General features: G+C 37.5%; 3 protein-coding genes across 4 annotated transcripts; 2 read left to right on the forward strand and 1 right to left on the reverse strand.

Moving 5' to 3' along the window:
* Positions 1 to 227: 227 nt before the first annotated feature.
* emc8 (ER membrane protein complex subunit 8) lies at positions 228 to 3,099 on the reverse strand. Its single transcript, XM_028015105.1, has 5 exons — positions 2,595 to 3,099; positions 1,723 to 1,799; positions 1,561 to 1,630; positions 1,393 to 1,487; positions 228 to 1,302 (listed from the first exon to the last, which is right to left on the reverse strand). The coding sequence occupies exons 1-5, from the start codon at positions 2,805 to 2,807 to the stop codon at positions 1,143 to 1,145; spliced, it is 615 nt and encodes a 204-aa protein (XP_027870906.1). The 5' UTR covers positions 2,808 to 3,099; the 3' UTR covers positions 228 to 1,142.
* A 25-nt stretch (positions 3,100 to 3,124) lies between these two features.
* On the forward strand, positions 3,125 to 6,944 carry cox4i1 (cytochrome c oxidase subunit 4I1). Its single transcript, XM_028015108.1, has 5 exons — positions 3,125 to 3,254; positions 3,971 to 4,047; positions 5,989 to 6,153; positions 6,364 to 6,495; positions 6,613 to 6,944. The coding sequence occupies exons 2-5, from the start codon at positions 3,972 to 3,974 to the stop codon at positions 6,747 to 6,749; spliced, it is 510 nt and encodes a 169-aa protein (XP_027870909.1). The 5' UTR covers positions 3,125 to 3,254; position 3,971; the 3' UTR covers positions 6,750 to 6,944.
* Positions 6,945 to 8,444: 1,500 nt separating this feature from the next.
* On the forward strand, positions 8,445 to 23,187 carry dusp22a (dual specificity phosphatase 22a). 2 transcript variants are annotated; one of them, XM_028015286.1, is made up of 8 exons: positions 8,445 to 8,571; positions 8,659 to 8,755; positions 9,585 to 9,618; positions 11,309 to 11,391; positions 11,750 to 11,799; positions 16,084 to 16,158; positions 17,354 to 17,525; positions 22,011 to 23,187. In XM_028015286.1, exons 2-8 carry the CDS (start codon positions 8,735 to 8,737, stop codon positions 22,179 to 22,181), a joined length of 606 nt encoding a protein of 201 aa, XP_027871087.1. In that variant the 5' UTR covers positions 8,445 to 8,571; positions 8,659 to 8,734; the 3' UTR covers positions 22,182 to 23,187. The 2 variants fall into 2 exon arrangements, with proteins under 2 accessions (XP_027871087.1, XP_027871086.1); XM_028015285.1 differs by having other exon boundaries at positions 8,458 to 8,755.
* Positions 23,188 to 23,681: the final 494 nt, after the last annotated feature.

Genomic DNA, 23,681 nt, shown 5'->3' on the forward strand with positions numbered 1-23,681 from the left:
ACTTTGTATTAGGTTGTGTATTATAGCAAAAATACTAATTTGCTGTAAGTGATTACAACTTAAAACACAATTCATTTCCAGAAATAAAATAAAACTTCATAAAAGAAGTAATTGTGCAGAGTTATGAGATTAAAAGATGCTGACTCAACACGAGTTGTAATATCTTAACAAGAAGCCTTTCACACAGCACTGCTTACCTGAAGCAGTCTTAAAAATAATCAATACAGTTGAATAAAAGACTGCAAATTTATTTCACAAATGAAAAAAAAAAAACTTCAGCAAGTATCTTGACACTTTAAGAAACCAATTTCATTTTACATTCAGTTCATAAAGGTTCTGTAAAAATGCCAAGTTTTTAAACAAATTTAAAGTTAATTCTGGACAGTTTTATCCAATACGAAGGCAGCTCTATAATGTCAAAATCTTTATCTAATTCCAATATTTAAGTGATTTAGAAGTCAATTAAGAACACACACCTGTAAGCAAGTTATTCAAACAAGCATCTAGTGAAAAACAAAATCCACACATTCTAATGACCTGATACATTTAAGACATTTTAAAAAGTACGGTAAATTTAAACCTATCTGTAGCCAAAACTAACATCCAAAAACATTGTGGAAAGTTATAAATAAGAAAGTTTGTTAGCATGAAGCAATAAAGTAGGTCAGTGTAGGTTTTTCCAGCATCAGGGTACATTTACATGTGAATTTTGTTTTAAACCTTAAAAAAATAACAATTAGAAGTCATCGCTATAGTTTTATTCTCACACCTTAAATTAGAAATTATTACAAATGCTTTATTAATAAGTTAGAACTTGATTTCAGTATGGCTACTACCTTTTCAATTTACAAAAGTCAAAACATTCTAGATCTTTTGCACGCATCTGTAGAACCAATTTCACAAAACCAAAATAACGGAAATATTTCATTTAAGAACAAATAACCTTTATCCCCTCAGCATCACCTTGTAAAGGTGGACCGAGGCCAACTGTGCATGTGTGGCGGCTGCAGTTGAGAGACTTCAGTCTGAAAGATCAGTGCTCCACCAATTCTTTCAGTGCAGGAGGTTTTTAATGTAGCATCATGCGAGTAGAAATGGATGCAAAATTTCAAGCGGAACTCCAAAGATTTGCACTGAAAGTCTTAACAGAGATCCAGGACCGATTTGTTAATGGTAGGGTTGGTCCAGTCATTCCTTAGATCATCCAAGTGGTTGTCAAAGTCAATCAAGTTCTCATAGGACCTGCCCACCAGCAGGGCAGACGTGATCTTCTGTGCTTCGCTCCAATCCTCAAAAGCGTCCCTTGAAAAATATCCAAAAATATCCACCCAGTAAACTCCGGTGAATATACTTCAGTTTTAGTAAAACAGTGTTTGTGTCTCAGGTACTTACGTTGTGACTTCTCTGACTTTCCACTTGTTTTCATGGTGATCGTGGATAAACACAATGGGCTCAAAGCAGCTCATTGTCAACCTGCTGCTGTCCACCTGTAGAAATCACAATGGAATAATTTGATGTCATGCATAAAAAGCCATGCTAGTTTAAATGATACAACATTACCATAACAATAGCGGCTTCACTGAAGTTCTCCGAAATCCTGGAAGCGACTTTTTGAGCAACCTGATTTGGTCTGAACATAGAAAAAATTATGCATCACCTTAATTTAATGCATTTAGTTTCACTGAAAAAGCAGGACTGGGATTTCCATTTAAATCTTTGTACCTTGAGTCCTTTGTCTGCTCATTGGCTTGATAATATCCGACAATGATGTAGTTGTTTTCTTTACACCAAGTATCAATCTGACATGAACAGAAAGGAAGCAAACAGGTAAGGTCAGAATGACAGCTGAGATTAGATTATGAACATTTTCAAAAGACAAAGAACAAGACCATTTTTGATTTACTGAATGCAAAAAGATGAAAACATTTTCACCAAAATGATGGCTATGTTAAAATTATATTTTATATCTGTGGACTTAATTTTAGGAGCTGCAGTGATATTTCTATGATCTTAAGGATTAATAAAGAAAAAAAACTAGAGTGGGTAGAAATTGGAAGTGATTTCAAATAATAATTTAAATCAATCAGGAAAAAGCTGATTTGTGTATTTGACAAAAACATCATAACCCCAGAACTTTTGACCAACCTATATTTTAACCCAGATATTATTTTTTTTTTTTTTAATATACATTTTATGTAGCCAAAATTGCACAACAACTCAAAAACCGGTCACATTGTGTTAATAAATTATCTGTGGGATCACAGGAGTGAAAGTTTCATTAATGACAGCACAGTGCAGCCATCTCTCCAAACATTAAAACACTAATAACAAGGATTTGTTGTAAAGATTCTTATCACCAACACCTTTTAGCAAAATCCTCCACATCAAGTCGAATAAAGAAAAGATGGTGGCAAAGACTGACTCGCATTCATAGAACTGACATAACCTCAACAACAAATGAGCTTTAAATAAAACTAAGCCCATACACTGTACCCCTCTTTTTTGAGGAGCACATTACTCCCAACCTGATCTGCCACATAAGCTAACAGCTGCATGTGGAGTTTAACTGGTAAAAAAGAAGAAAAAAAACTTACCAGTGTCAAAGCTACTTCCAGCATTGGTGCCAGAGCAAGAGTACCGTGGAAAAGAGGAACACAGTCCACGCACAAAACTGGACCACTGTGACCGTCTTTCTTTTTCCCTTTTGTCTTTTCTGCCACCAGCAAGCCATTCACAGCACAGTGAGGATATTTGGCAGTATGTAAAAGCATTTTACAGTACGCCTGACTAGTCAACTGAATAGGCATGTCTGTAAGAAAACAGGTGGACGGGCAGTTCCTTTTAAAGTGTCAGAGTGGCTAGTTGCGGCGAAGAGCGACTGCTGCTGCTAGCTATCGTTACCGATCATGCCAGAAAAAAAAAGTAGAAATCAACCTCAGCAGTTTCCTTAATGTCTGAACACAGGGAGTCTGCTATGCATTCAGATTGGTACCTATACTCTTTGTAGTTATTGTTAGTTATAACAGTATTTTCTGTAAAATGAGTAACTCGTGTTCAGTCAGAGGAGCTAATCTTACGTCCACCTTCTATTCGTTTCTGTAGCACCGGTGGAGCCGTAAACAAGTGAAACGTTGTCGTAAAGCGCCTACGTTCCAGTCGAGCTTCAGCTTATGTCAGCGGAGGCCTTACGTTCTTCCGTCCAGATATCCAGCGCTTTTCAGACCGTCGGCGGACAGGAGAAAGGAACGGTGCAGGTCGTTTATCTGTTATTTACTTACAGCTCTTTTATTGTGTGGCAATATAACACAGTTAAAGCTTATTTTACAATGTAACGTTGCGGATATAATAACATACAATACCTCATTCGGAACGGAAGTTTTATTCAGTTACTTTGTAGAGCGACTCTCGGCTAATTTTCCGGTTAGCTATCGTTAGCATTCGCAGGTACATTTTTGCACAGGGTGAATATGTGGATGTAGAAAACGTTTCACTGGTCAGACATAAGCTTAAGATGATTATTTTTTCTGTGCGTAAGAAATAAATAATACCACGATGTTGTTTTAAATAAGCAGAAAGGTTTTGTGGTATTTTTTTCCGGGGCACTGTGACCTTGTGTTTGTAGCTAACGCTAACTTTAGCTTGTCCTCACAATGAGCGGAACACCTTTTAGTTTGGTCAGCCATGTAACTGCTTCCATTTAATTTAAGTGAGTTTTATTAGTGATGGTCGTACGCAAATAACAATTATAGACCTGATGTATAAATAATTTAATTCAGTATGAAGTACTTTATGTACCAATTGTCATCTTTTTTTGCTATCTACAGCAAACGTTCTTTTAAGTATTTGATGCATATTCAGTTTATCACTGGGTCTGTGAGAAAATAGGCTGCGTTTCGTCTTAAGTTGAAGTATAACAAGATGTAAAGTTCCACAACTTGTTTTGCATTGTATTGTCCTATTGTTTCCACAGAATGCTGGCATCAAGAGCCCTCAGCCTTATTGGCAAACGAGCCATTTCTGCATCTGTCTGTGTACGTGGAGCACATGGTGAGTCCTGGTGCCAAGAGGAAATGAATATTTTCCTTTCCTGGCTGTTGATTATAACAATACATGGAGTTGGTTCCTGTTAAAATTTAACTGCTCGGAAACTTCATTTAAATTGTAACATTCAAAACTAGAGTTTATTGATCCATAAATGCAATTATCACAGAATGCAGCTACAAAGATTCCTGCGTCCTCTGCATTTCTAACAAATCATCTAATTCCTCATCTTACGTTGTCTGTGTGTAGTTTTAGATTTGTCACTAGGAACCCCTTCACTAGCAAATTATTTTACAGTAGGCGTACTAATAGTATATGTTGATGTTTTCTTGCCAAATCTTTATGGTATAGAAGACGATCGTTCACTTAGACTAGGGATCTCAAAATCCAGGCCTCAAGGTCGTATATCCTGAAACTTTTTGGTGTGTCCCTGAATCAAATGGCTTAATTACCTCACTATGGAGTCAAATTCTGCTAATGACATTATTTGACCCCTGCGTCAGACTGGCGACCTGTCCAGGGTGTACCCCGCCTCTCGCCCGGAACGTAGCTGGAGATGGGCACCAGCAACCCTCCCGACCCCATTAGGGACAAGGGTGAACAGAAAATGGATGGATGGCTGGATGGACATTATTTGACTCAGGTGTTTTGAAGCAGAGACACATGTCAAAACAAGTAGGAATGTAATCTTAGTCAAAGTATAAGACTGACAAAAAAGTGAATACTAGGTTGGCTGTTATTGCTGGTATGCAGCTGTTTGATATCCCACATGTGTGCTTTTAATCAGGAGTATGCAAAAAATTTTAGACATCTGATCAGATTGTTGTAGCGGTAAAGATCAAGCAATGAATGTTTTATATTCTTGTGGTTTGCAAAGCCTGCTGCATTCAGATATCTGTTAAATATGCCACCAGGGTTCAATAATCCCATTAAACTATAAAATAAACATTTCCAGTGGTTTAGTTAGGTGTCCTCTTATGGTTTCCATTGTTTGTTTTCAGAGAAGTCTTGTATGAGGTTTGGTACAAATAAATATCTACTTTTATTCTCTCATTTAACATGGAGATACTTATATGTTTTTGCTTGTTTTTTTCCCTACTTTGTTAAAATATTTTTTGTTTGAAAGTAATTAGTAGACAAATTCTAACATACATAGCCTAGTACTGTTACACCTATGGGAGGGTTCATATAAGAAATTGAAATTAAATTCTTGAAATTCAGATGCAAGAATTTAGCTGTTTTTCTTTATGCTGTCTTTTGCGGTAGTAGTTATTACTATAAACTGGCTATACAAATAAATTGCATTGTTTGTACTCTATATCGCAACCATCGAGTATAAATTGATGTTTAAATAATAAACTTTCACCGTCAAATTCACTGCGAGTATGGTTTATACGACACCCTATGAATGGATCACTGGTCCCCCCACGCTAACACAGCAGCGGTTGATTAGCTAATTTAAACACCTGCTTTACTGATGCTCTGTCAGTTTGTGTGTAGGTCGCCTTTTAATTTTTAAGCTGAACCAAAACACACCTTATTCCACAACACATCTGTCAAAGTCAAGCATAACTGAACTACTTCACTCTCCCTATTTTTTTTTCTTAGTTAAAACTTATTTCTCACCTTGTTATCTAGACATAGTGTAGACAGTTCATAGCAAAACGCTATTTAAATAATTTTTTAAAATAAGCTTACATTTAAGTCTAGCAGGAAAATGGGGGAGGGAACTTGCATGGGTGACATCATGCTGCAAGGAGTATAGTTTAAAATGACATTGGAGTTCATTTAAGAATATTGTGATATATATTGTTTATGGTGATATAGCAAAAACTATATATACATGTCAGAAGCTTGTTACTTTTGTATTTATGTTAGAACACATATATTGATTTGAACAAAGGTGTTCGGTTTAAAATTTCACACAAGTGTGTTTTTTTTCTGCAGGCGTTGCTAAGGTGGAGGACTACACTCTCCACCCCTACTTTGACAGGAGGGAGACCCCTCTTCCTGAAGTGGCTTATGTGCAGCAACTTACCGCAGAACAGAAGTCCCTGAAGGAGAAGGAGAAGGGCTCCTGGGCTGCTCTCAGTAATGAGGAGAAGCTTGCACGTAAGACTGGCGACACACAGCCTTTCTTTGCTGGTCAAAACCAATTTTAGCATAAGGAAAATATATCTTGCTGTTCTTAACACTCAGAAACTCTCCTATCAGCCATGTACCACCAATATGATTTGCGCCACCCATTTGTTGAGACCGGGAAGACATAAAGTTTATTGTGCTGTTCATAAATTTAGATCTTTGTGTCTTGTCTGTGTTCAGTGTACCGCATCAGCTTCAAAGACAGCTTCGCTGAGATGAACCAGGGATCAGAGGAGTGGAAGACTGTGGTTGGTGGCATCTTGTTCTTCCTGGGTTTCACTGGCCTGATTGTTCTTTGGCAGAGGAAATATGGTAAATAAGGAAATATTCATTTGTAAATGTCATTTTATCAACAATATCTTAGTTTTTAGAAGAACAAAAATGGCTTTCTTGCCGTCTATTGATCAATTTTACATTTTCCACTTGTAGTGTACGGACCTGTCCCACATACATTCGACCCTTTGTACAAGGAGCAAGAGCTGCAAAGGATGTTGGACATGAGAATCAACCCAGTCGAGGGCTTCTCAGCCAAGTGGGACTACGAGAACAAGCAGTGGAAAAAGTAATGGGTCTCTACAGTTACCTCCTGTGCTTAGATCCAGGCAAATCTAACTTGAGAGATACAAGAATATCTATATTTCTGGTTTTATCATTTGTTCAAAATACTGCAATCTGTGAATTGTGGAAGACCACTTCCTCCTAAGGTTCCTGTGTATAATAAAATAAAAAACGTGTTCAACCAAATAAAGCCTCTCCAGTTATTTCTTTGCGTTGAGTCTTCTTTTTCCATAAGGAATCCATAACCTAAAGACAAGGAATACACTATGGTTATCTTAAATATGCTTAGCAGTATTTATTTATGTAAAACTTTAAAATTATTTTTAAACAATTGAACTAATATTTGGATGACCATATTAACAGACGTTTCTGTTGCAACTGTCATTGCATACAACTCAGCTTCATCAAATATACTTTAGGGTTGTTTTACAAGCCATGGTGATGACTGGATTAAATCAGCTGTTTTGGCACAAAATGCTAATCAGAATTCTAGATGAAAATGTAAAGGTCCCTTAGATCCGTCAAATGCATGACAGCTTTCTGCTGTATTCTCAGGGTTTTCGTATAACATACGTAGTTGGCACAATAATTCTTAATTGTACCAAATGTGTCAAATTTCAGACCCATCTGTCTTGGAATAAACATCTTTTGTCCCTCTGTGTTGACTTTTGTCTATTACTTCCACAGCTCTTTTTCTGAAGCCATGTTTCCTGTTAAGCCATATGCAACAACTTGGATCTGCAAGCTCTTTTGTATTGTTATATAGGTTTTTATTTTGGAAATGCAAATCACAGGTCGATAATTTTTCCTACATCATTGATTTTGTTGTTAGTCCTCCAAACTGACCAATCTGATATTTTTTGTAATTTGAAAAAATATGTGCCATTAATTACAAAAACCCAGGATGTTTGGTTCTGATGCATACAGTAGCGTTTTATTGTAGATACAGTTAGATGGTATTGTTGCGGGGACCTTGAAAGAATTTGAGGAGTTAATATCTTCCATGCATGAGAAAATAGTGTAAACAAATTGCTTATTTAACCATCTAATGTCAGGTACTATCCAACATTTCTATTTGAATAAGACAGCCACCTAAAACAGTTTTTGCTAAAGACATTTTTAAGTTGAGGTGCTGATGTGCTGGTGCTCATTACTCCTTCACCCTCATCACCAAAAAAAAGAATATTCTACACAGACTCAGCATACAAAAGATTCATAATCCTCTATAGATCTCGCCAAACAAGTTCACCTACATATTTTAAACGGAATGTATCTATCAGTGGATCTGTTACGACAGTGATATAAATAATCTAAGCAAATAACTGCATATTTTACAGAAGGACTGAAAGTTTGGATCAAATATATCTTATACTATGTGAGTCAATGCATATTATTGGCTTTTGCAAGAGGTTTGACATTGATTATAAGCTCATTATGGAAAGGTAAGACTTTCTGGCAGATGAAGATATTATCCATTGTAAATTGAATGCGCGGTTTCTTAAAAAGCACTGAAGGTTTCAAATCATTTTTTTTTAATCGAACATTAATTACTGTATATTGAATTACCATTAAGTAGCTGGAATGCCATTATTAATGTTTGGAACAACGACAAAAGATTTATTGTGGTTTCTAATATATGTTACAACGGCCTGCCATAAGCAGCGTCTGAGTTGACTGCAGCACGCCGTGATGCCACTTACCGGATGAACAGTTGTTTCACGTCAAAACAATCCGGAAGACGGTAAAGCATGACGGAACTGCTGCTCGGCGGAGGCGAGGTCAAGGCTACGGTGATCCCAGATGTTCATAGAACTATAATCGGCTGAACCTGTGGGTTATCATGTACAATAGGTGTCGGCAATTATCTGCTTTATGAGCCAGGACTAACACACATCAGTGTTACGGTTTGCACTGCAGGTCCATGCTGACATAGCGCAGCTTTTCCAGATATCCGAACTGGTGTAGCTCCACCGTAAACAGGTCCAGCGACATCATGGGGAATGGAATGAATAAGGTCAGTTGTGCTTTTGCTTCCCTACTCAGGAGTTATGCTGTTTGTGGTCCCTCTAATGTAGCTGTGAAAAGCCTTCCTGATAGTCTGACAAGTCACTGTCAGTCAGACTGAGCTGATTGTCTATCGAGTTAGACCTCCAAGGAAATGCAAGTTAGATATGGAGTAGGCTTGTCTGGTATTTTGGAGATTCTTTAATGATTTCTAATGTCAATGCTTATTACCTCTTTACATAAACCATTACTGAAACTCATTTGTGATCAAAATGCATTTGGTAAATGCTAACTAACAGATAATAGCAAGGCTCAGATTGTTAGGCAGGGGGCGCTGTTGCAGAATACTCAAAAGAATACTCATAAATTATTTAGATTTTTTTTTTAAAATGATAAATAAATAATATATCTGTCATAATGATGTGGAAAATATGTCACTCTTGGAAAATACATTCACTTCTTGAAATCCTGTTATTAGGAAATTTAGGTACATTTGAGAAGATGATAATGCTTTATTCAATGACACACAGTGGGAAAATATATATATATATATATATATATCTTCACTGCTGAGAGGATATTAATGTTTATTAATGTTGGAATTCCCCTTTTTCTGACTCAGTGGTGACCGTTGTGGTCCAGAAGCAGCACCCTGGTGCCGCTCATCACTTTGTCCTGCATGGCCGCTCCAAGCCTTGTATGGCTGTGAGGACATTGCTAAGTTCTTAAGCCTTAAATCCAGCCTTACCTGACCTGGAACGAGCAGAGTTCTGGTCTCTGAGTTGGAATGGATGAATGAGTGATTGTAATGCAAGATGTCTGTGTCTGTTGCTTCACAGGTTGTTGATGGACTGTACCTGGGCAACATAAGAGGTAAGACAAACATGTTTCAAAATATGTTAACGCGTTAAGTTTAAGCTTAAAGAACAGACAGACCATGTTAGACTCTCAGTCAGCATATTTGCGTTGGATAACTGTTAGCATAGCCTATTTAGGATTGTTTCTTATTGATTGATGCAACACAGAGAGTCTTCCATTGAATCCTTTTTTAAATATTTAGTTTTATGTCAGTGTCAGTGGGTAATTTGGAGTGTACCTCCACATTTAAAAGCACTAGTAAATCGTATGCTCTTTGTGGTTAGTAGCACAGAACAAACCAACAGTTAAGCTGCATCAAACTGGCATCTTTTTTGGCCGCTTTTACAAACTGATTTCTGTTTGTGTTTCATCGAAAGGATAAATATCATGTAGAAAGAGTGACTGATGAGACTGCAATAAGAATCAGTAATCATGTGAGTGTTCTGATAACTGGTTTGGCTAGGTGCACACCCTCAGCCCAGCTAAGCTGGCATTTGCATTTCCACTAATTTTAGCTCCTCCACCCGATTGCAGTGGCACCACATCTAAAATTAGTCCAGCTGACAGGATCAAGTGATCATAGGACTAACTATTGCAAAGAACCTGTTCTCAGCTCTGTCTCAATTTGAACCTTTAGCACCGCTGGTCAAAGTTACGTTTGTTTCGTGTAAAATATTAACCCAGAAGTATGCATCCTCATTTTTACAACCTGTCCTTTACAGTTGTGTCTAGCTGTGGAGCTCACAGTAGTTCTGTTCATTTCAATGAAAAAGCAAAAAAATAAACAGCAGTTGTGGATGAAGCTGAGTATTGTGAGAAAGGGAAGAATGTTTGAGATGCAGAACTTTGGTATCAAGGCAGAAGACAGTGCCTATTCAAATGGAAAGCACAGATAGCAAAGTCTACAGTTTGAGTGCAAACTGAGGAACTAAAATTATTTATGGGCATTTATCAAGTAAGAAGGTGATTGTCTGATTTGGATAAAAATAAAAACACTACAATTCTGGCCGCAATCTGATAGACACTGACAATAACAGCTTGAGTTCTCAGTATTACAAAAGTGACTATTTTAATCTGGCAGCAACATTACAGTATCAGCCATCAATGCGTATGCTGACCTAATCTAATCCAGCTCTGGAGCAGTTTGTGTACCGAACTTCAGATGCATTTATTTCTAAAAAAAGAGCCATACACTGGTTTTCTTTTGTCTTTACTCTTTAATGATATTTATTCTAGAGGCTCATAGAAGAATCATAACCACTGTCTGAGTATCTTATTGCCTGTGAATGGAGTTCTGGGTTTTGATCCAGGCGTCACAAAGGAAGGGAAGCTGTGTCGAACCAGCCTCTTTACACAGCAGACATGTCTATACAGGATTTTTTTTTTGTTGTTGCTGCAAGGTTACCCTGAAGAAATACTTTTTTTTAGACTCTGAGTTAGCTGAGATTATTGTTAGATGATAGCCAGTCACAGATGAATTCATACTGACCTGTTTTTCCAACATTCTGTGTTGTAAAACCTGTTACAAAAAAAAAAAACCATTCAAAAATGTCTGGGAGGGGTAATTCAATCCATTTAATGCTGTGATTCCTTGTGAATATTCTCAGCCTGTTTCTGAAATTAGAACTTACTGTTGAGCTCACAACATGTAAACACAAGTTGAGCAACTGTTTGACTGATGTGTTTCTTGTTTTTCTTTTCGCAGATTCGGAAAACAGAGAAGGTCTCTCCAAAAACGGAATCACCCACATCCTCTCAGTATACAACAACGCTAAGCCAGTGCATGAGGTTAGTGAAGAAACCAGCCTGGGCGGTATTTTTGGCTGTTGCGTGGTGTGTTTTTAATGCATCAAACCAGTGCTTCCTGTGGAAAATTTTATCTGGTGATTTTTCTAAAGGCTTCTGTCTCTTTAGTAAGTGTAGTTCAGCCTGTCAGCCAGCAGGGGGAGCTAGTGACCTTTGATTGATGTAAAAGAGTTTGTGGCATCAACTAAAGTGTAAATTCAGTGTGTTAAAAGAGGTTTAGTTTAACTAAAAATGCAAAGCTCGTGATAAATAAGGTACACCACATTAAACAAAGATTTAAAACCAGCTTTAATCACAATCTGAATTCTGCAGTTGACTGCTTTTAATCCTTGTTTTTCAGGACATGACATACCTTTGTATTCATGCGGCTGATGCTTCCAGTCAGAACCTGTGAGTAAACAAGTGGGGTTATTAGGGCTTGTTTTGTTTTTGTTTTGTATGTATCATTAAGACTGTCTCGGTTAATAATGCCAGTGTAAGAATTAAAGAAAAGTTTATCCACCTCATTGCTAATTTTATTACTATTAATCTTTATATATTTAGTGGAAGGTTTTTTCTGTACTATTAAATTTAGCTCAAATCAGCTTTATTTATAGTAACTTCTCAGGTTTAGCGTATTATGAAATTTTGGAGGAAAAAACATCTTTATCCAAATGGGGAACTTGAGGTGAAGATAACATTACTGTGCCTCATGTTTTTATTTAACATAAACAAGGAATAAAAGGTGACTTAATAACTTAGAATAACTTATTAGTCTCATATTCTACACTCTACTGTTTATGTTGACCCAATTTGAGCTAACCATCACCTTTTGAATGGATGTTTTCACATTTCATTGCAGTAAATGGTCACTTCCTTACTATGAGCTCTCCAGTACCTTACAGTTAAACTGGGATGTTTTTGTTTAGGGTAGCAAGGTTGGTTTTCACCTGGTTTTCACCAGCCTTGTTACTCTGGGTTATTATCAGACATCTACAATTTGTGGTTGTTTATCTAAAGAAAATGCTATTTTTCCCGAAAGGTTTGTGGTTTATTTAGATGCAGTTTTACAAATCTAATTTGTATTAAAATGTTTAATTTTAAAGAGACCAGGCTTCCTCTCAGAAGCCTTTTTAAAGTAACCACACTCGGTCAGCTTCCTGCTCTCTCTAACTTCAACATGCTGATGGAGGCCTGTGTTGTCGCAGGTGGAAGCCTTTAGTTTGCAACTTCCCTGAGCATCGCATGGTCTGACCTCAGTGTGAACTTTACACTTCTGATAAAGAACAGCTGCTGTCTTGAATATTTTCAGCCATTTTATTTACATTCATATTCATGTCGCTTAGCGGACACTTTTACCCTGTCATATTGCTGTGATGGAGACCCATCATCTCGATCCGGGGCACGACAACATGTGGCAAGTTCGAGGATCAAATTCCTAACCTTATCAAAGATAGATAATCCTTCTGTTTCTGACAAATGGTGCTAAATATTTGTGACTGAAATTGTAAGTCAGTAAATTGGTTCGGAAGCACTTACTCGTTCTTTTAATTTCTATTTGAGCTGCAAGGGGGAACTTTATTTTGCATATGCTTCTTCTGCAGCTTGTAATGACACAAGGTATTATGTCATATGAGTTTGTTCATCTTTGTCATGTGATTTAAAGAGATATGAAAGGCGAGGTGTAATTATCTGATGGTTCTTTCATACCATTCCTATGGATTAAAGTCCATTGAATGAGAGTGTTGCCTGTTGCTGCACACTGCTGGTTAGCTAACTGAAATGAAAGCTTCTACATGTTTTCTGTACAAGAAAGACAGATTGAGCTATTCCCTATTTAAGGTGTAAAAAAACTATAGGTTTTAAAGTTATTAGGCAGTTTTATTTACTTTGAATTAAATGCTTTCAGTATTTACTAAACAGGTAGATGAAGTCCTTATGTGGTTCATTTAAAATGTTCTGCTAAACCAAACAAAAAACAATTGGTAAGTGCTTTGCATGGTTGCTTTCTTTTTTTCCCTCTATTACACATATTAAACCATCTTCTTTTGGTAGTTTTTCAAGCTTAAATTCTTAATATTCCAAACAGGTATTACAGTTTTTGTGTTACTCCTGAAATGCCTAAATTTTTGACAGACTCAAGTGTATCAAGATGATTGATCAAATGAGCTAAAAAAAAAAGGCCTACACTGAATTTTCCAGCCAAATGTTCGGGCAGAACATAAATCCTCCATTGAAAATTTCAGTATTATGTACCGGATACGTCATTTTTGATATGGGTGATCCAGATCCCTTTTATTATTAATGCAGGCCCTGCATTTATAGGAGGTAGAATTATAAGTAATAAGCTGCACATAAGACAGAAAGGGATTGAATGTGAGGCGTCTTTGACCCAAACTATGATCCTGTTCCAGAGAAGTAGAGCCTGAGAGGAAAACGCTGCTTCTCTACTAACAGTTAAACGAACCACAGCAGGTTATGTCTTCTATGTGTTTTGGAGGGAACTTCTGTGTTTTCAAGTCATCGGCAGCCAGGCTGAGTGTTTGCAGAGACATGAGCTGCACCTCCACTCTCAGCAGTGGCTGCTATCACAACACATTAGTCATAGCAGTAACATGTCTTTTGATTAGCTCTGTGACTTCATACGACACTGTTTGTTTTAACTCATAATTAAACACCGTGCTCAAAGAGAGGATACAAAAAACCATCGGTCTTGGTCAGTAGTTGGAGCATTAATGAGCCGTCTGCGTTGTTACAGTGCAAACTGATGACCGATTTTGAGATCAGGCTGAGAACTGCTCGACTTAGTGCTCTCTGTTTAGAGCTCTGGGCTGTGTAATTTATAGGGTGTTGGTGATGCTTCTGCCAGCAGAGTCGAAGTGTCAAGAGTGACTGAATACATTCCCGAAGAAGCCCTGACACTAGAAAAGCATTGATTCTGCTAGGTAATAAAAGAATCTCAAAGCAACAGAGTTTCTCCGTTTTAACCTCAGTTTCAGCGTTAGTAGGTTCAGTTATCTGGGCTCTGAGGAGGAACTCGCTTGAAGTAAAACTCTTAATGAGAATTTAACTGTTGTGGCTGTTTGGCTGTTCTTGATTGGGCCAGGTTGGGGTGTGGTGGAGTGGGGTGTGGATGTCTGACCTCCACTGTCGCAATCAGGCGTCCTTCCCTCCGGCAGCAGAGGAAGGAAACCTCCCAGTGACATCTGGCTGTTTGCTTCGACCACCCAGGGCTTTATAATAAACCCCCTCTGTCACAATCACTGGTCTGACTGAGGAGAGGAGAGGGTGAGGCCAACCGCCGTCTTGCCTTGCTTGCCATCACACAGGGGCCCCTACGGTCAGACCTGATGGCCCTTCTTATGTGTTCAGTGCATGACAGAAAACAGCATTAATGGTGTCTTGGGCTGCTGATTTGGTCTGGTTTAAGAGTGACAGCTACACTGCATTAACTGCTCTTTATAAATTTTATTCTTTGGCTTCTTCTAATGCAGCCTGTATCGGAAGTTCATCTTGTTTTTTATGAGCATTGGTTTTAATGCATAGAAATCACAGACCATGAAGGCATCAACTGATTTGCATCAGCATTTGCATTTGTGCAAGTCGTCCCCTAGTCCAAACTGGTTCCAAAACTAAGCAGATGATTGTAATTTAAGAAAAAAAAAAGGAAAAATCAGCATAACATATACCAAATATACCACAGATTTGCAGAAGCTCGTTATGCATTTCAAACATACAGCAACTTCTATCTGCTAAAGCTCAGTTTTTGCCCTTTTTCTGTCTTCTTAAAACCTCAAACTTCTCTGTCACAAGTTAGTTTTCTGCACATTGAACAAGTACCGCCGGAAACCTCTGTGCTAGACGAACAAAGCGAAGTGCTGAGGGAGACGTTTTAAAGAAGGCTTTGGATCTCAAGGAGGAGGGAAAAAAACCCGAAAAGCGACAGTCTATTTTAGCTCCAGTCTGTTAGTGAGTCTGCTGTTGAGTAACCAGCATCTGCTCCTCCAGAGGCGCCGTTATCAGCCACGCACTTCTTGATTATGCAAAAGCTAAAGGATATCATCGTTTTCAGACTGAATACACAAGAGGCCAGAGGACCATTTGTCACACAGCTACACCAGCTCTGTCCTGGTGCTGTATTTTGGGGCTGTTTTTTGTTGTATTCATTTCAAAGTGATGTAACTTTGCACATAAAGAAAAGGTAGACGGTTACTTCCCTTCTCTATCCTCGCTGTCTGTGCCCTGGTCTACCACAAACTCTCTGTTTGAGCCAGCCTAATACTTTTCTCACATGACATGAGTGGAAAAGTAGAAAGAGAAAAAAAACCCCTCCTGATAAGCAGTTTCTTAGAAAAGACTGAAATCTATTAAAGCAGACTCATGCTATGTTGTAAACCTTTCGGAGTGCATTTGTAGTTTCAAGTGTCACAGTCAGGACATCATCATAATTTCTGAAACAAATTGGAACCGCATCGCTCTGGCCTTTACAGAGGGTTTCAGTTCAAGGTGTCTTTTCTCAGATCCCATTTAACGTAACCCATTTTTAGCTCCACTACCTGCATCGCTGACAAACAAGATGCTTCTTTCCCTTAATTTATGAGTGACTATATTTGGCTTTTTACTTTAGACATTATTGCATGTTGCACAATTCCTATTTTTCTTCTTGTCAACATTTCTCTTGTGTTGCTTTTCCAGACTGCAGCATTTCAAAGAGTGCATCGGCTTCATCCACCAGTGTCGCCTCAACGGTGGAGCCTGTTTGGTTCACTGGTAGGTTTTTAAGATTTGAGCAGCTTCCTCATGGTAGCTGAGCGTGTCAAGTCTGCTCCCTAAATAAGGGTTATGAGAAAATCTCTTTCCAGATTAAAGCATTGTCAATGAGTGACTTGCTCTTCGGGTCTGAAGTTTACATGCTGTCAAAATAGGCATGTTGGTCTTTTTAATGGTGCATATAAATTTTGCCATGGTGTTTTTGCTACACAAGCGTCTGGCAGAAATCGTGCTGCATTTGGAAAGTTCATTTGAATATTCCTGGCTCAGACCGCTGCTGCTAAGAAGAGCCCACAACATCTCAATGAGAGTGTTGTTAGGGCCATTTCTGAAGCTTTATGGAAACCCACTTTATCCCAACATCAGGTTAGAACACCCCATTGGGTCCCAGGTTCCTCCATCTCTCACCCCAAACACTGAGTTTGACTTTAATATTGAAACTAAAACTGAAATGGAACTGAGGTTATTTCTCTCAGTTGATCTGATTTTATTAAATATTTCTATAAATAAATGAAATCTGTATGTGGTGTTAAGAAGCTTGAGAGGGGACGTTTTGTGAGCTGTTGCTATGGAAGTTGTTTAATATAATTGTAGCAACAGGTTCGTCTACAATCTGGTAGGTTTCCATTAAAATATTCAATAATATGCAATGGCTTGATAAATAAATAAACTAAATGAAAATGCTTTAAATGGAGAGAGAAAAATTTAGCTCTTAGTCCACAAAATAATATGTTTCAAGTTGTCAAAAGTGTGGACACAGTTCCAACTCCTAAGCATGGTGGTGGTAACATCATGCTGAGGGTCTGTTTCACCAGCAGGGGTGCTGCTGCAATGCTCAAACTGGAAAACAAGTTTGGGTCCAAAGCAAGAAACCAGTCCATTTAAATGAACTCAATGAATGCTGCCATATAGAGTGATGAAATCCAGAATTATGGCAGAAACTTGTTGTTGTGTGTTGGAGAGCCGCAACTTGCTGAGGGATTTTTAACCAGGTACTAATGGTTATGTGAATAGTCTGTATGTATAACTTTGTGCCAGTCTGAATGCGATAAAGAATGCAGACATATGCACCACGCTTTTTTTTTTTTTTTTTTTTTAGTAATGAAAGTAGTTTGTTGTATCATCATTCCAGTGCAAATGCATCAATGTGACATAATGCTGGTTGCTGAGTTACACAGTTCCTTTTTTGCTGTAGTCTTGCAGGTGTGTCGCGCAGCACCACCATGGTGGTGGCCTACCTGATGACCGTCACCCACTACAGCTGGGAGGAATGTCTGACTGCAGTGAAGGCTGTTCGCTCGTTTGTCGGCCCAAACTACGGCTTCCAGGAGCAGCTGCAGGAGTACCAGAACACGCGCGTCTCAGAGGTAAACCTGACAAACCCAAAAGCAGAGAGAAGCAAACGCTTTGGTGGTTTGAATGTTGAAACTAAACGCAATGCAGGTCTTTAGTTAAGATGTTTTCACCGTCTTAAGAACTGCAGGAATTTAGCGCTCTGTAAATAGTTTCAGGTGTTAATTGTGATTCAGTACTGAGGCCGGGACAGGATGTGACAAATGCAGCCATCACATGCAGACTGTGGTTAACCTGTCAACTGTTAATCGCAACCATCTCAGACACACTTTGAGCTGTCTCCCAAAGTGGGTTAATTTCTGTCTCCTGCAGAGGACAACGAGCAACTATGATTTGTTACCCTGTAAAGACTAGAGGTTATAAATACAAACCAGTTCAATAAATCCACATATAACTTAACTCTGCTTCTCAGCTTTACTTTATATGCATGACACTCTTTTTAGATTTTTCTTGGTAAAAAAACAAACAAACAAAAAAACCAAAAATGAAAACCCGACTGTTGCAATTCATAACAGTCGGGGGGCTATGCTGGCCCAAAAATATGAGATTTTTGTTTGTAATGTGAAAACATGAAAATGTTTAAGGGATTTGAATACTTTTGGAAAGCATTAGAAATTCCAAAGCATTCTTATCAAAAATTCTTTGTGCCAAAAACAAAGTAAAACTAAAATCTGAAATTTGAAGAAATCGGAGATATTTATAGATTGCATTTCTGTTTCACTACATTTTTAAGACAAAACGACAGTATACACCTCAGGGTCTGAATTAAGTCATTTTACAGTCATATTCAATAAATTACAATATGCAAGTATCAAGCAGAGGTTCTATTAACCTCACCTTTCTGCGTAATTCTTTTTAATTGGTAATATTCTAATCTTAATAGTCTTGTTTTCTTTAGCTGCATCCAGAAAAATCCTCATAAAGTCTTGAAATCGTCAGTCTGTACGAATTTAATCTAATGTGTTTCACTTAGTGAAATGATTTAAGGAAACAAATGAACTTTTCGGTAATTAAACAATATATTATGCCGTGAACAACTTACAAAACTCTGTTCACTCCATCATCTGAAAATGGAAACGGACACAACTGTCCACCTAACATGACAGGAGGCGACCAAGGAGGGTTTTATTCAGAGGATCATCCAGGAAGGCCACGGTGACTCTGGAGGAGCTGCAGATGACAATCTAGATTTTACTTTAAACTAAGTAGCAGTTCTTTTTGTAGTTTGCTGCCAGCCGAGCAGGGATCATACCAACCGTGTGAAAGAAGGTGCTCTGGTCAGATGAGACCACAATTGACTTGCTGGAAAATCACTTTGTGTGGTGGAAAACTGACACCGCACATCAAACTGAAACCAGCATCGCCACCGTGGAACATGGCGGTAGCAACGTCGTGCTGTGGGAAAGCCTTTCTCCTGAAAGGATAGGGAAGCTTGTCAGAGTAAAAACACTGTTGTACATAAACGCCAGAACTACAGTGGAATGGTTTAGATAAAGTGCAAATTTAAATCCAAGTGAATATCTGTGTAAAGACTTAAAAAGTAAAATTTATTAGTTAATTTAAAACAGAGTCAATTTGCAAAATGACTCTAAAAGATCTTTTACCAGACTTAACTTAAGCTAGTTTCCATCTGTTGTCCCTGAGCAGATAAGTTAATAAAACAGTCTAATATCCTAAAACATACATTTAAAATCCCCATCTACTCTAATAAGAATCACTGTAGAAAGTCATAAAATGACAAGAATATAAATAATACTAAATGCTAAACTTCTGCTCTGAAAATTGATGTCTACTGATGCTCTTCATTCAGTCTGACTGAGTTTAGGCTATTTTGCTGAGTAGAAAAATGAAAATAGTGGAGACCAGGTAGTTAATGGTGGTTCTACTAATTACTGACTCAAGCAGCTCAATGCCATCCTTTTCAGGTTTTTATTTGTAGAAAATGTTGAAAACCCACATGTGATTTTCATTTTACTTCACAATTCTGCAGTGCTTTATGTTGCTCTGTCTCCTAATTACCAGTAGAATTAAGAGATTAGGGGTGTGAATACTTATGCAAGGCACCTGCACATCTAATCTGGCTTTGACATTTTTCAAGGCAGAAAAATCCAAGTCAAAGTCCAGGAAAATCTAAAGTAAATTTAAGTGCCAGATTCAAATATTACTGGTGCACAGTTTGGTCCTTTCAACAAATTGTCTTTGATTCATCTGAAGAATGTGATCCGTACCGAATTGAACGCGTCCAACGTGAGCTTGCAGCGGCTGGCTGTTCTCAGCCTGTATCTTTTGCAGAAGACACGCAGAGTGTGTGATTCCATGACCAGCCCGTGTGAGAAGGGGAACTGCAGGGGGTTTGCTTGGATTGCATTAGCCTGGGTCTGCTCATCACGTGTTAAGCATTACTGTCAGCATCTTGCAACATAGCATGACTTCAAAAAAAAAAAAAAAAAAGAAACCTGCTCATTGTTTGAAAACGTTGCACTGATTTCTAGGATTAAAGAGGAAATGTGTTTTCTGCATCTGTGATTTTCCCACATGTGTAAGAGAGAAAGTAAAGCCTCCACAGATGATTTTTGTATTTAAGATTATCTGATTAACAAGAACTTTCAATTATTTATCTAAACACGCATTTGTTTGAAAGTGTTAAAGATCCTGCGGACCTGAGCAACCTTGAACGTTGATAACTTTATCAGATCATTACAGTTTAACCAATCCCTGCCTTTGAACTGGATCATTGTGTTATGATTAAAACATTTTGAAGGGTGAACATACATTTTAAAAAGTTTATTAAATATCAAACACTTTTATTAACTATTGTATTTGAAATTAATGGTTAGCGCCTAACAGTGGAGTTTTGAAATGTCTGGAAAAGTATTTAATTTACTTTTATATGGTAATTTTCCAGGCCTGTATGGTTGAGGAAAAAGGAAAATAGATAGACTTTTCTCCACACAAGAAAAAGGTCATTAGTCAAAATCAACAAACATGTTTTACAGAATCAGCATTTCGCCTGGGAGACTTTCTTCCTTATTTGACATGTGTAACAGTTGTAGATTTTGAAAAAGGGCTGCTAAGCCAGACGCCACAAAAGCAGCGGTCCATTAGCACACTCTGACAGCCAGCCCATCAATTTAAGCATTATTATTTTATTATCTGTGAAATCTTCTGATCGTAAGGCTTGACTACAATTTAAACAGATTCAGAGTTGAATGCCCAGAATCTTTTTTTTTTTTTAATCATTCTAAATAAATATTGTGTACATTTAAATCTGGAGAACTATAAAATAATATGTAGGAATCTTGTCAATATGATCCTGTTTTTGTTCAGCAGCTGCTGGGCTTGAGTTGTATCAACTCAGATGAACCAGATGTGACTAATCCTGCTTGTACTTTGTGGCTTTTGTGGAGTTATAAAATATTTCAAGGTGACACATTAACATTTTGCTAGTTTCTCTTGATGTTATCTTTACTCTGGTTTCATCTTCTTTAAATTCATCTCTTTTACAGCTGGGTTAGTGTAATGAGTCAGTGCTGTGGTGTTTGGCTCTTTGGATGAATGTGACAATACTAATTTAAGGAAGATGAATGTATTACTTTCACAATAACTTTCACTTCAAATAATATGTCATGGCACAAGTTAGTGGATAAATCCTGAATATAATTTTAACTTATGATGTTAAATGATATTCTTGATGTTAAAGAAAGTTTTTAAAGAAAGGCTCATATATGTAATTAAATCCAAAGTCATGTAAGCTGGACAGTAACATTAAGAATATATATTTTTTAAAAGATTACAATCCTTTCATTCTTTATTTTAACTCTTCTAACAAAATTCAAGTTCTGCTACAATTTCACTAAGAAGTTTCATTCTTAGGTTATTATCTGTTATATCAGGTATCTATTCAGCTCAGATGTTTGAAACATGGAAACAATTGTTCCAACAGAACAATGATCAAAAAGACACATCCAAACCGATTTTTGGAATGCATAAAACAGGGTGGCAACAATGGCATTTCTCAACCATGGGGATTTTTCTGCTTTCTTTAATATTTTAATATTACATCCGATCGATTAAAAAACTATTTTTAAGCAGAAACGTGAGCTTAATGAAAAGTGTGTTTAATACCTGCTTACAGGTTATTTTCAAAAGGTGCTTTTGACAAATAAGACTAAGTAAATTTGGTCTAAGTAAATCAGGAGATATATTTATTAAATATGATTGTACAACCAACCGTTTGTGGTCAGTTGGATGTTAAGGGAGGGCTGTATGTATTGTATGTAGCCTTGGTGTTTAATTTGGATGCTCAGTGGATTTGTGAAAAATCCATTATAAATACATATATATTTTTAAAAATCATGACATTTTTATGTTGTGATGTATTTCACCTTTGAGAAATACAATAAAAATGTTTTATTCATTATTATTATTCCTGAGCATGGCTCACCACATTATTTAGGGTAATGAAGGTCTTCATTGCTTGCTTCTTTTTATGTCTCCAGTACCGAGCTTGGCTTCAGTCCAGTTTTCGTCCCAGTCCGTTCAATGACCAGCAGGAGGTGGAGGCTCTGTTAAACCAGTATGCTGAGCAGCAGGAGAGCCAGGGCAGAGCGGTGGACCACAGCTGGATGAACCGGGGTGTAGACGCTGCTGATGCTGAAGGCGACAGCTAAAGCTCCAGCTCAGTGTACCAAGTCAGCCCCCATACCGAATTCAACTTTAGAGTTTGGATTAAAGAAATCGGGGTTTTTTTAAGCTCTGGATATTTATTTAGAAATTTGCTACAAACTTTGATTTCTTATATCACTGAGCACTGCCATTGCTATGGTTTTGGTGACGCCTTACAATAAACACCCCAGCACTTTAGCCATAATGAGTAACTTCCACGTATCTTTTTTTGTTTTGTTTGTTTTTGTTTTGTTTATTTATTTTTTTTTTTACCATTGACTCAGCAGCCTTACATCTGACTGATTAATGCTGTTTCGATTAAAAACTGTTTGCCTTTTTGAAAAATGAAATGCTCCAGTTCAGCCATAATGTCTTATTTTTACGTACATCCCTTCAGTTTCTCCAAAATAAACTATTTAACACCGCAGCTTGTGAAATCATCATGTGCATTTTTAAGTGCATCTGATTAACAGATAATGAGAAAGATTTTTTTTTTATTATTTGATCACATTACACAGACCAAAATGCATTACCTGGACCCCACAGTGAAACTTCCTGATTTGGTGGAAATAATGATGATGTGTAGTAGGTCACAGAGTGTTGCACAAACTTCTACTTTCCCTGCTCAGGAGGGAACTTAATGCTCCTTGTCAGGCTGTAAGTAGAAAAAAGAGAACAGTTAAACAATAAAAGCAGGAGGTAACATTTGGTGACAGATTGCTTTAATTGTCCACAATAATTTATGGCACTATAAACACATTGAAAATGTTTTAACATTTAGAAAATGTTACTTGAGATAAAATAAACTCAATGAACTTTGAAGAGTAATCACCCTTTGATTTCCAAACACCTGTCTTCCTTTTAATGCCTCTTTGTAATGCAATTGTGGATTTTTAAAAAAATATATATTGTTAAATTTCTGTTCTGTTTTAATTATGTATATATGATTTATTTTGTTGTTATGTTTTATAAAGAAATGCAAAATTGCTAATAAATCTGAAGCTCTTGCAATGAGTGTATAAGCCAAGTTGAATCATGTATTATAAAAAGAACTGATAAGGCCAATGAATCACGTTAAACATTTACTTCCTTTTTTTTTAAAAAAAAAAAAAACTTAATTATACTATCATTATTCATGAAATTCTGAAGAAATTGCAGACATTCAGAGATGGCATGCTAGGGCGTGCCGTGGTGGCGTAGCGGTTGGCGCGACCCGTATTTGGAGGCCTTGAGTCCTCGACGCGGCCGTCGCGGGTTCGACTCCCGGACCCGATGACATTTGCCACATGTCTTCCCCCCTCTCCTTCCCTGTTTCCTGTCAGCCTACTATCATATAAGGGACACTAGAGCCCACAAAAGACCACCTGGAGGGGTAAAAAAAATATGGCATGCTAGTCTTTGATATATTTTCAAATATACCAGAAGGGATTCGAGAGAAGTTTGGAGTGAACAGCATTTACTCTCATGCACCAATATGGAGTTTGCATGTTCTCCCTATGCATGCA

The sequence above is a fragment of the Xiphophorus couchianus genome, chromosome 4 (assembly GCF_001444195.1).
Source record: "Xiphophorus couchianus chromosome 4, X_couchianus-1.0, whole genome shotgun sequence".
Lineage (NCBI taxonomy): Eukaryota > Metazoa > Chordata > Actinopteri > Cyprinodontiformes > Poeciliidae > Xiphophorus > Xiphophorus couchianus.

Bases quoted from the DNA above. Each gene is read 5' to 3' on its own strand.
- emc8 (XM_028015105.1), bottom strand. From the start codon at position 2,807: ATGCCTATTCAGTTGACTAGTCAGGCGTACTGTAAAATGCTTTTACAT. The intron at 1,800-2,594 runs GTAAGTTTTTTT...TGTTCATGTCAG, and splicing joins TGGAAGTAGCTTTGACACTG to ATTGATACTTGGTGTAAAGA. The intron at 1,631-1,722 runs GTACAAAGATTT...TTCTATGTTCAG, and splicing joins GAGCAGACAAAGGACTCAAG to ACCAAATCAGGTTGCTCAAA.
- cox4i1 (XM_028015108.1), top strand. From the start codon at position 3,972: ATGCTGGCATCAAGAGCCCTCAGCCTTATTGGCAAACGAGCCATTTCT. The intron at 4,048-5,988 runs GTGAGTCCTGGT...TTTTTTCTGCAG, and splicing joins CTGTGTACGTGGAGCACATG to GCGTTGCTAAGGTGGAGGAC. The intron at 6,154-6,363 runs GTAAGACTGGCG...GTCTGTGTTCAG, and splicing joins TAATGAGGAGAAGCTTGCAC to TGTACCGCATCAGCTTCAAA.
- dusp22a (XM_028015286.1), top strand. From the start codon at position 8,735: ATGGGGAATGGAATGAATAAG. The intron at 11,800-16,083 runs GTGAGTAAACAA...TTGCTTTTCCAG, and splicing joins GATGCTTCCAGTCAGAACCT to ACTGCAGCATTTCAAAGAGT. The intron at 17,526-22,010 runs GTAAACCTGACA...TTATGTCTCCAG, and splicing joins AGAACACGCGCGTCTCAGAG to TACCGAGCTTGGCTTCAGTC.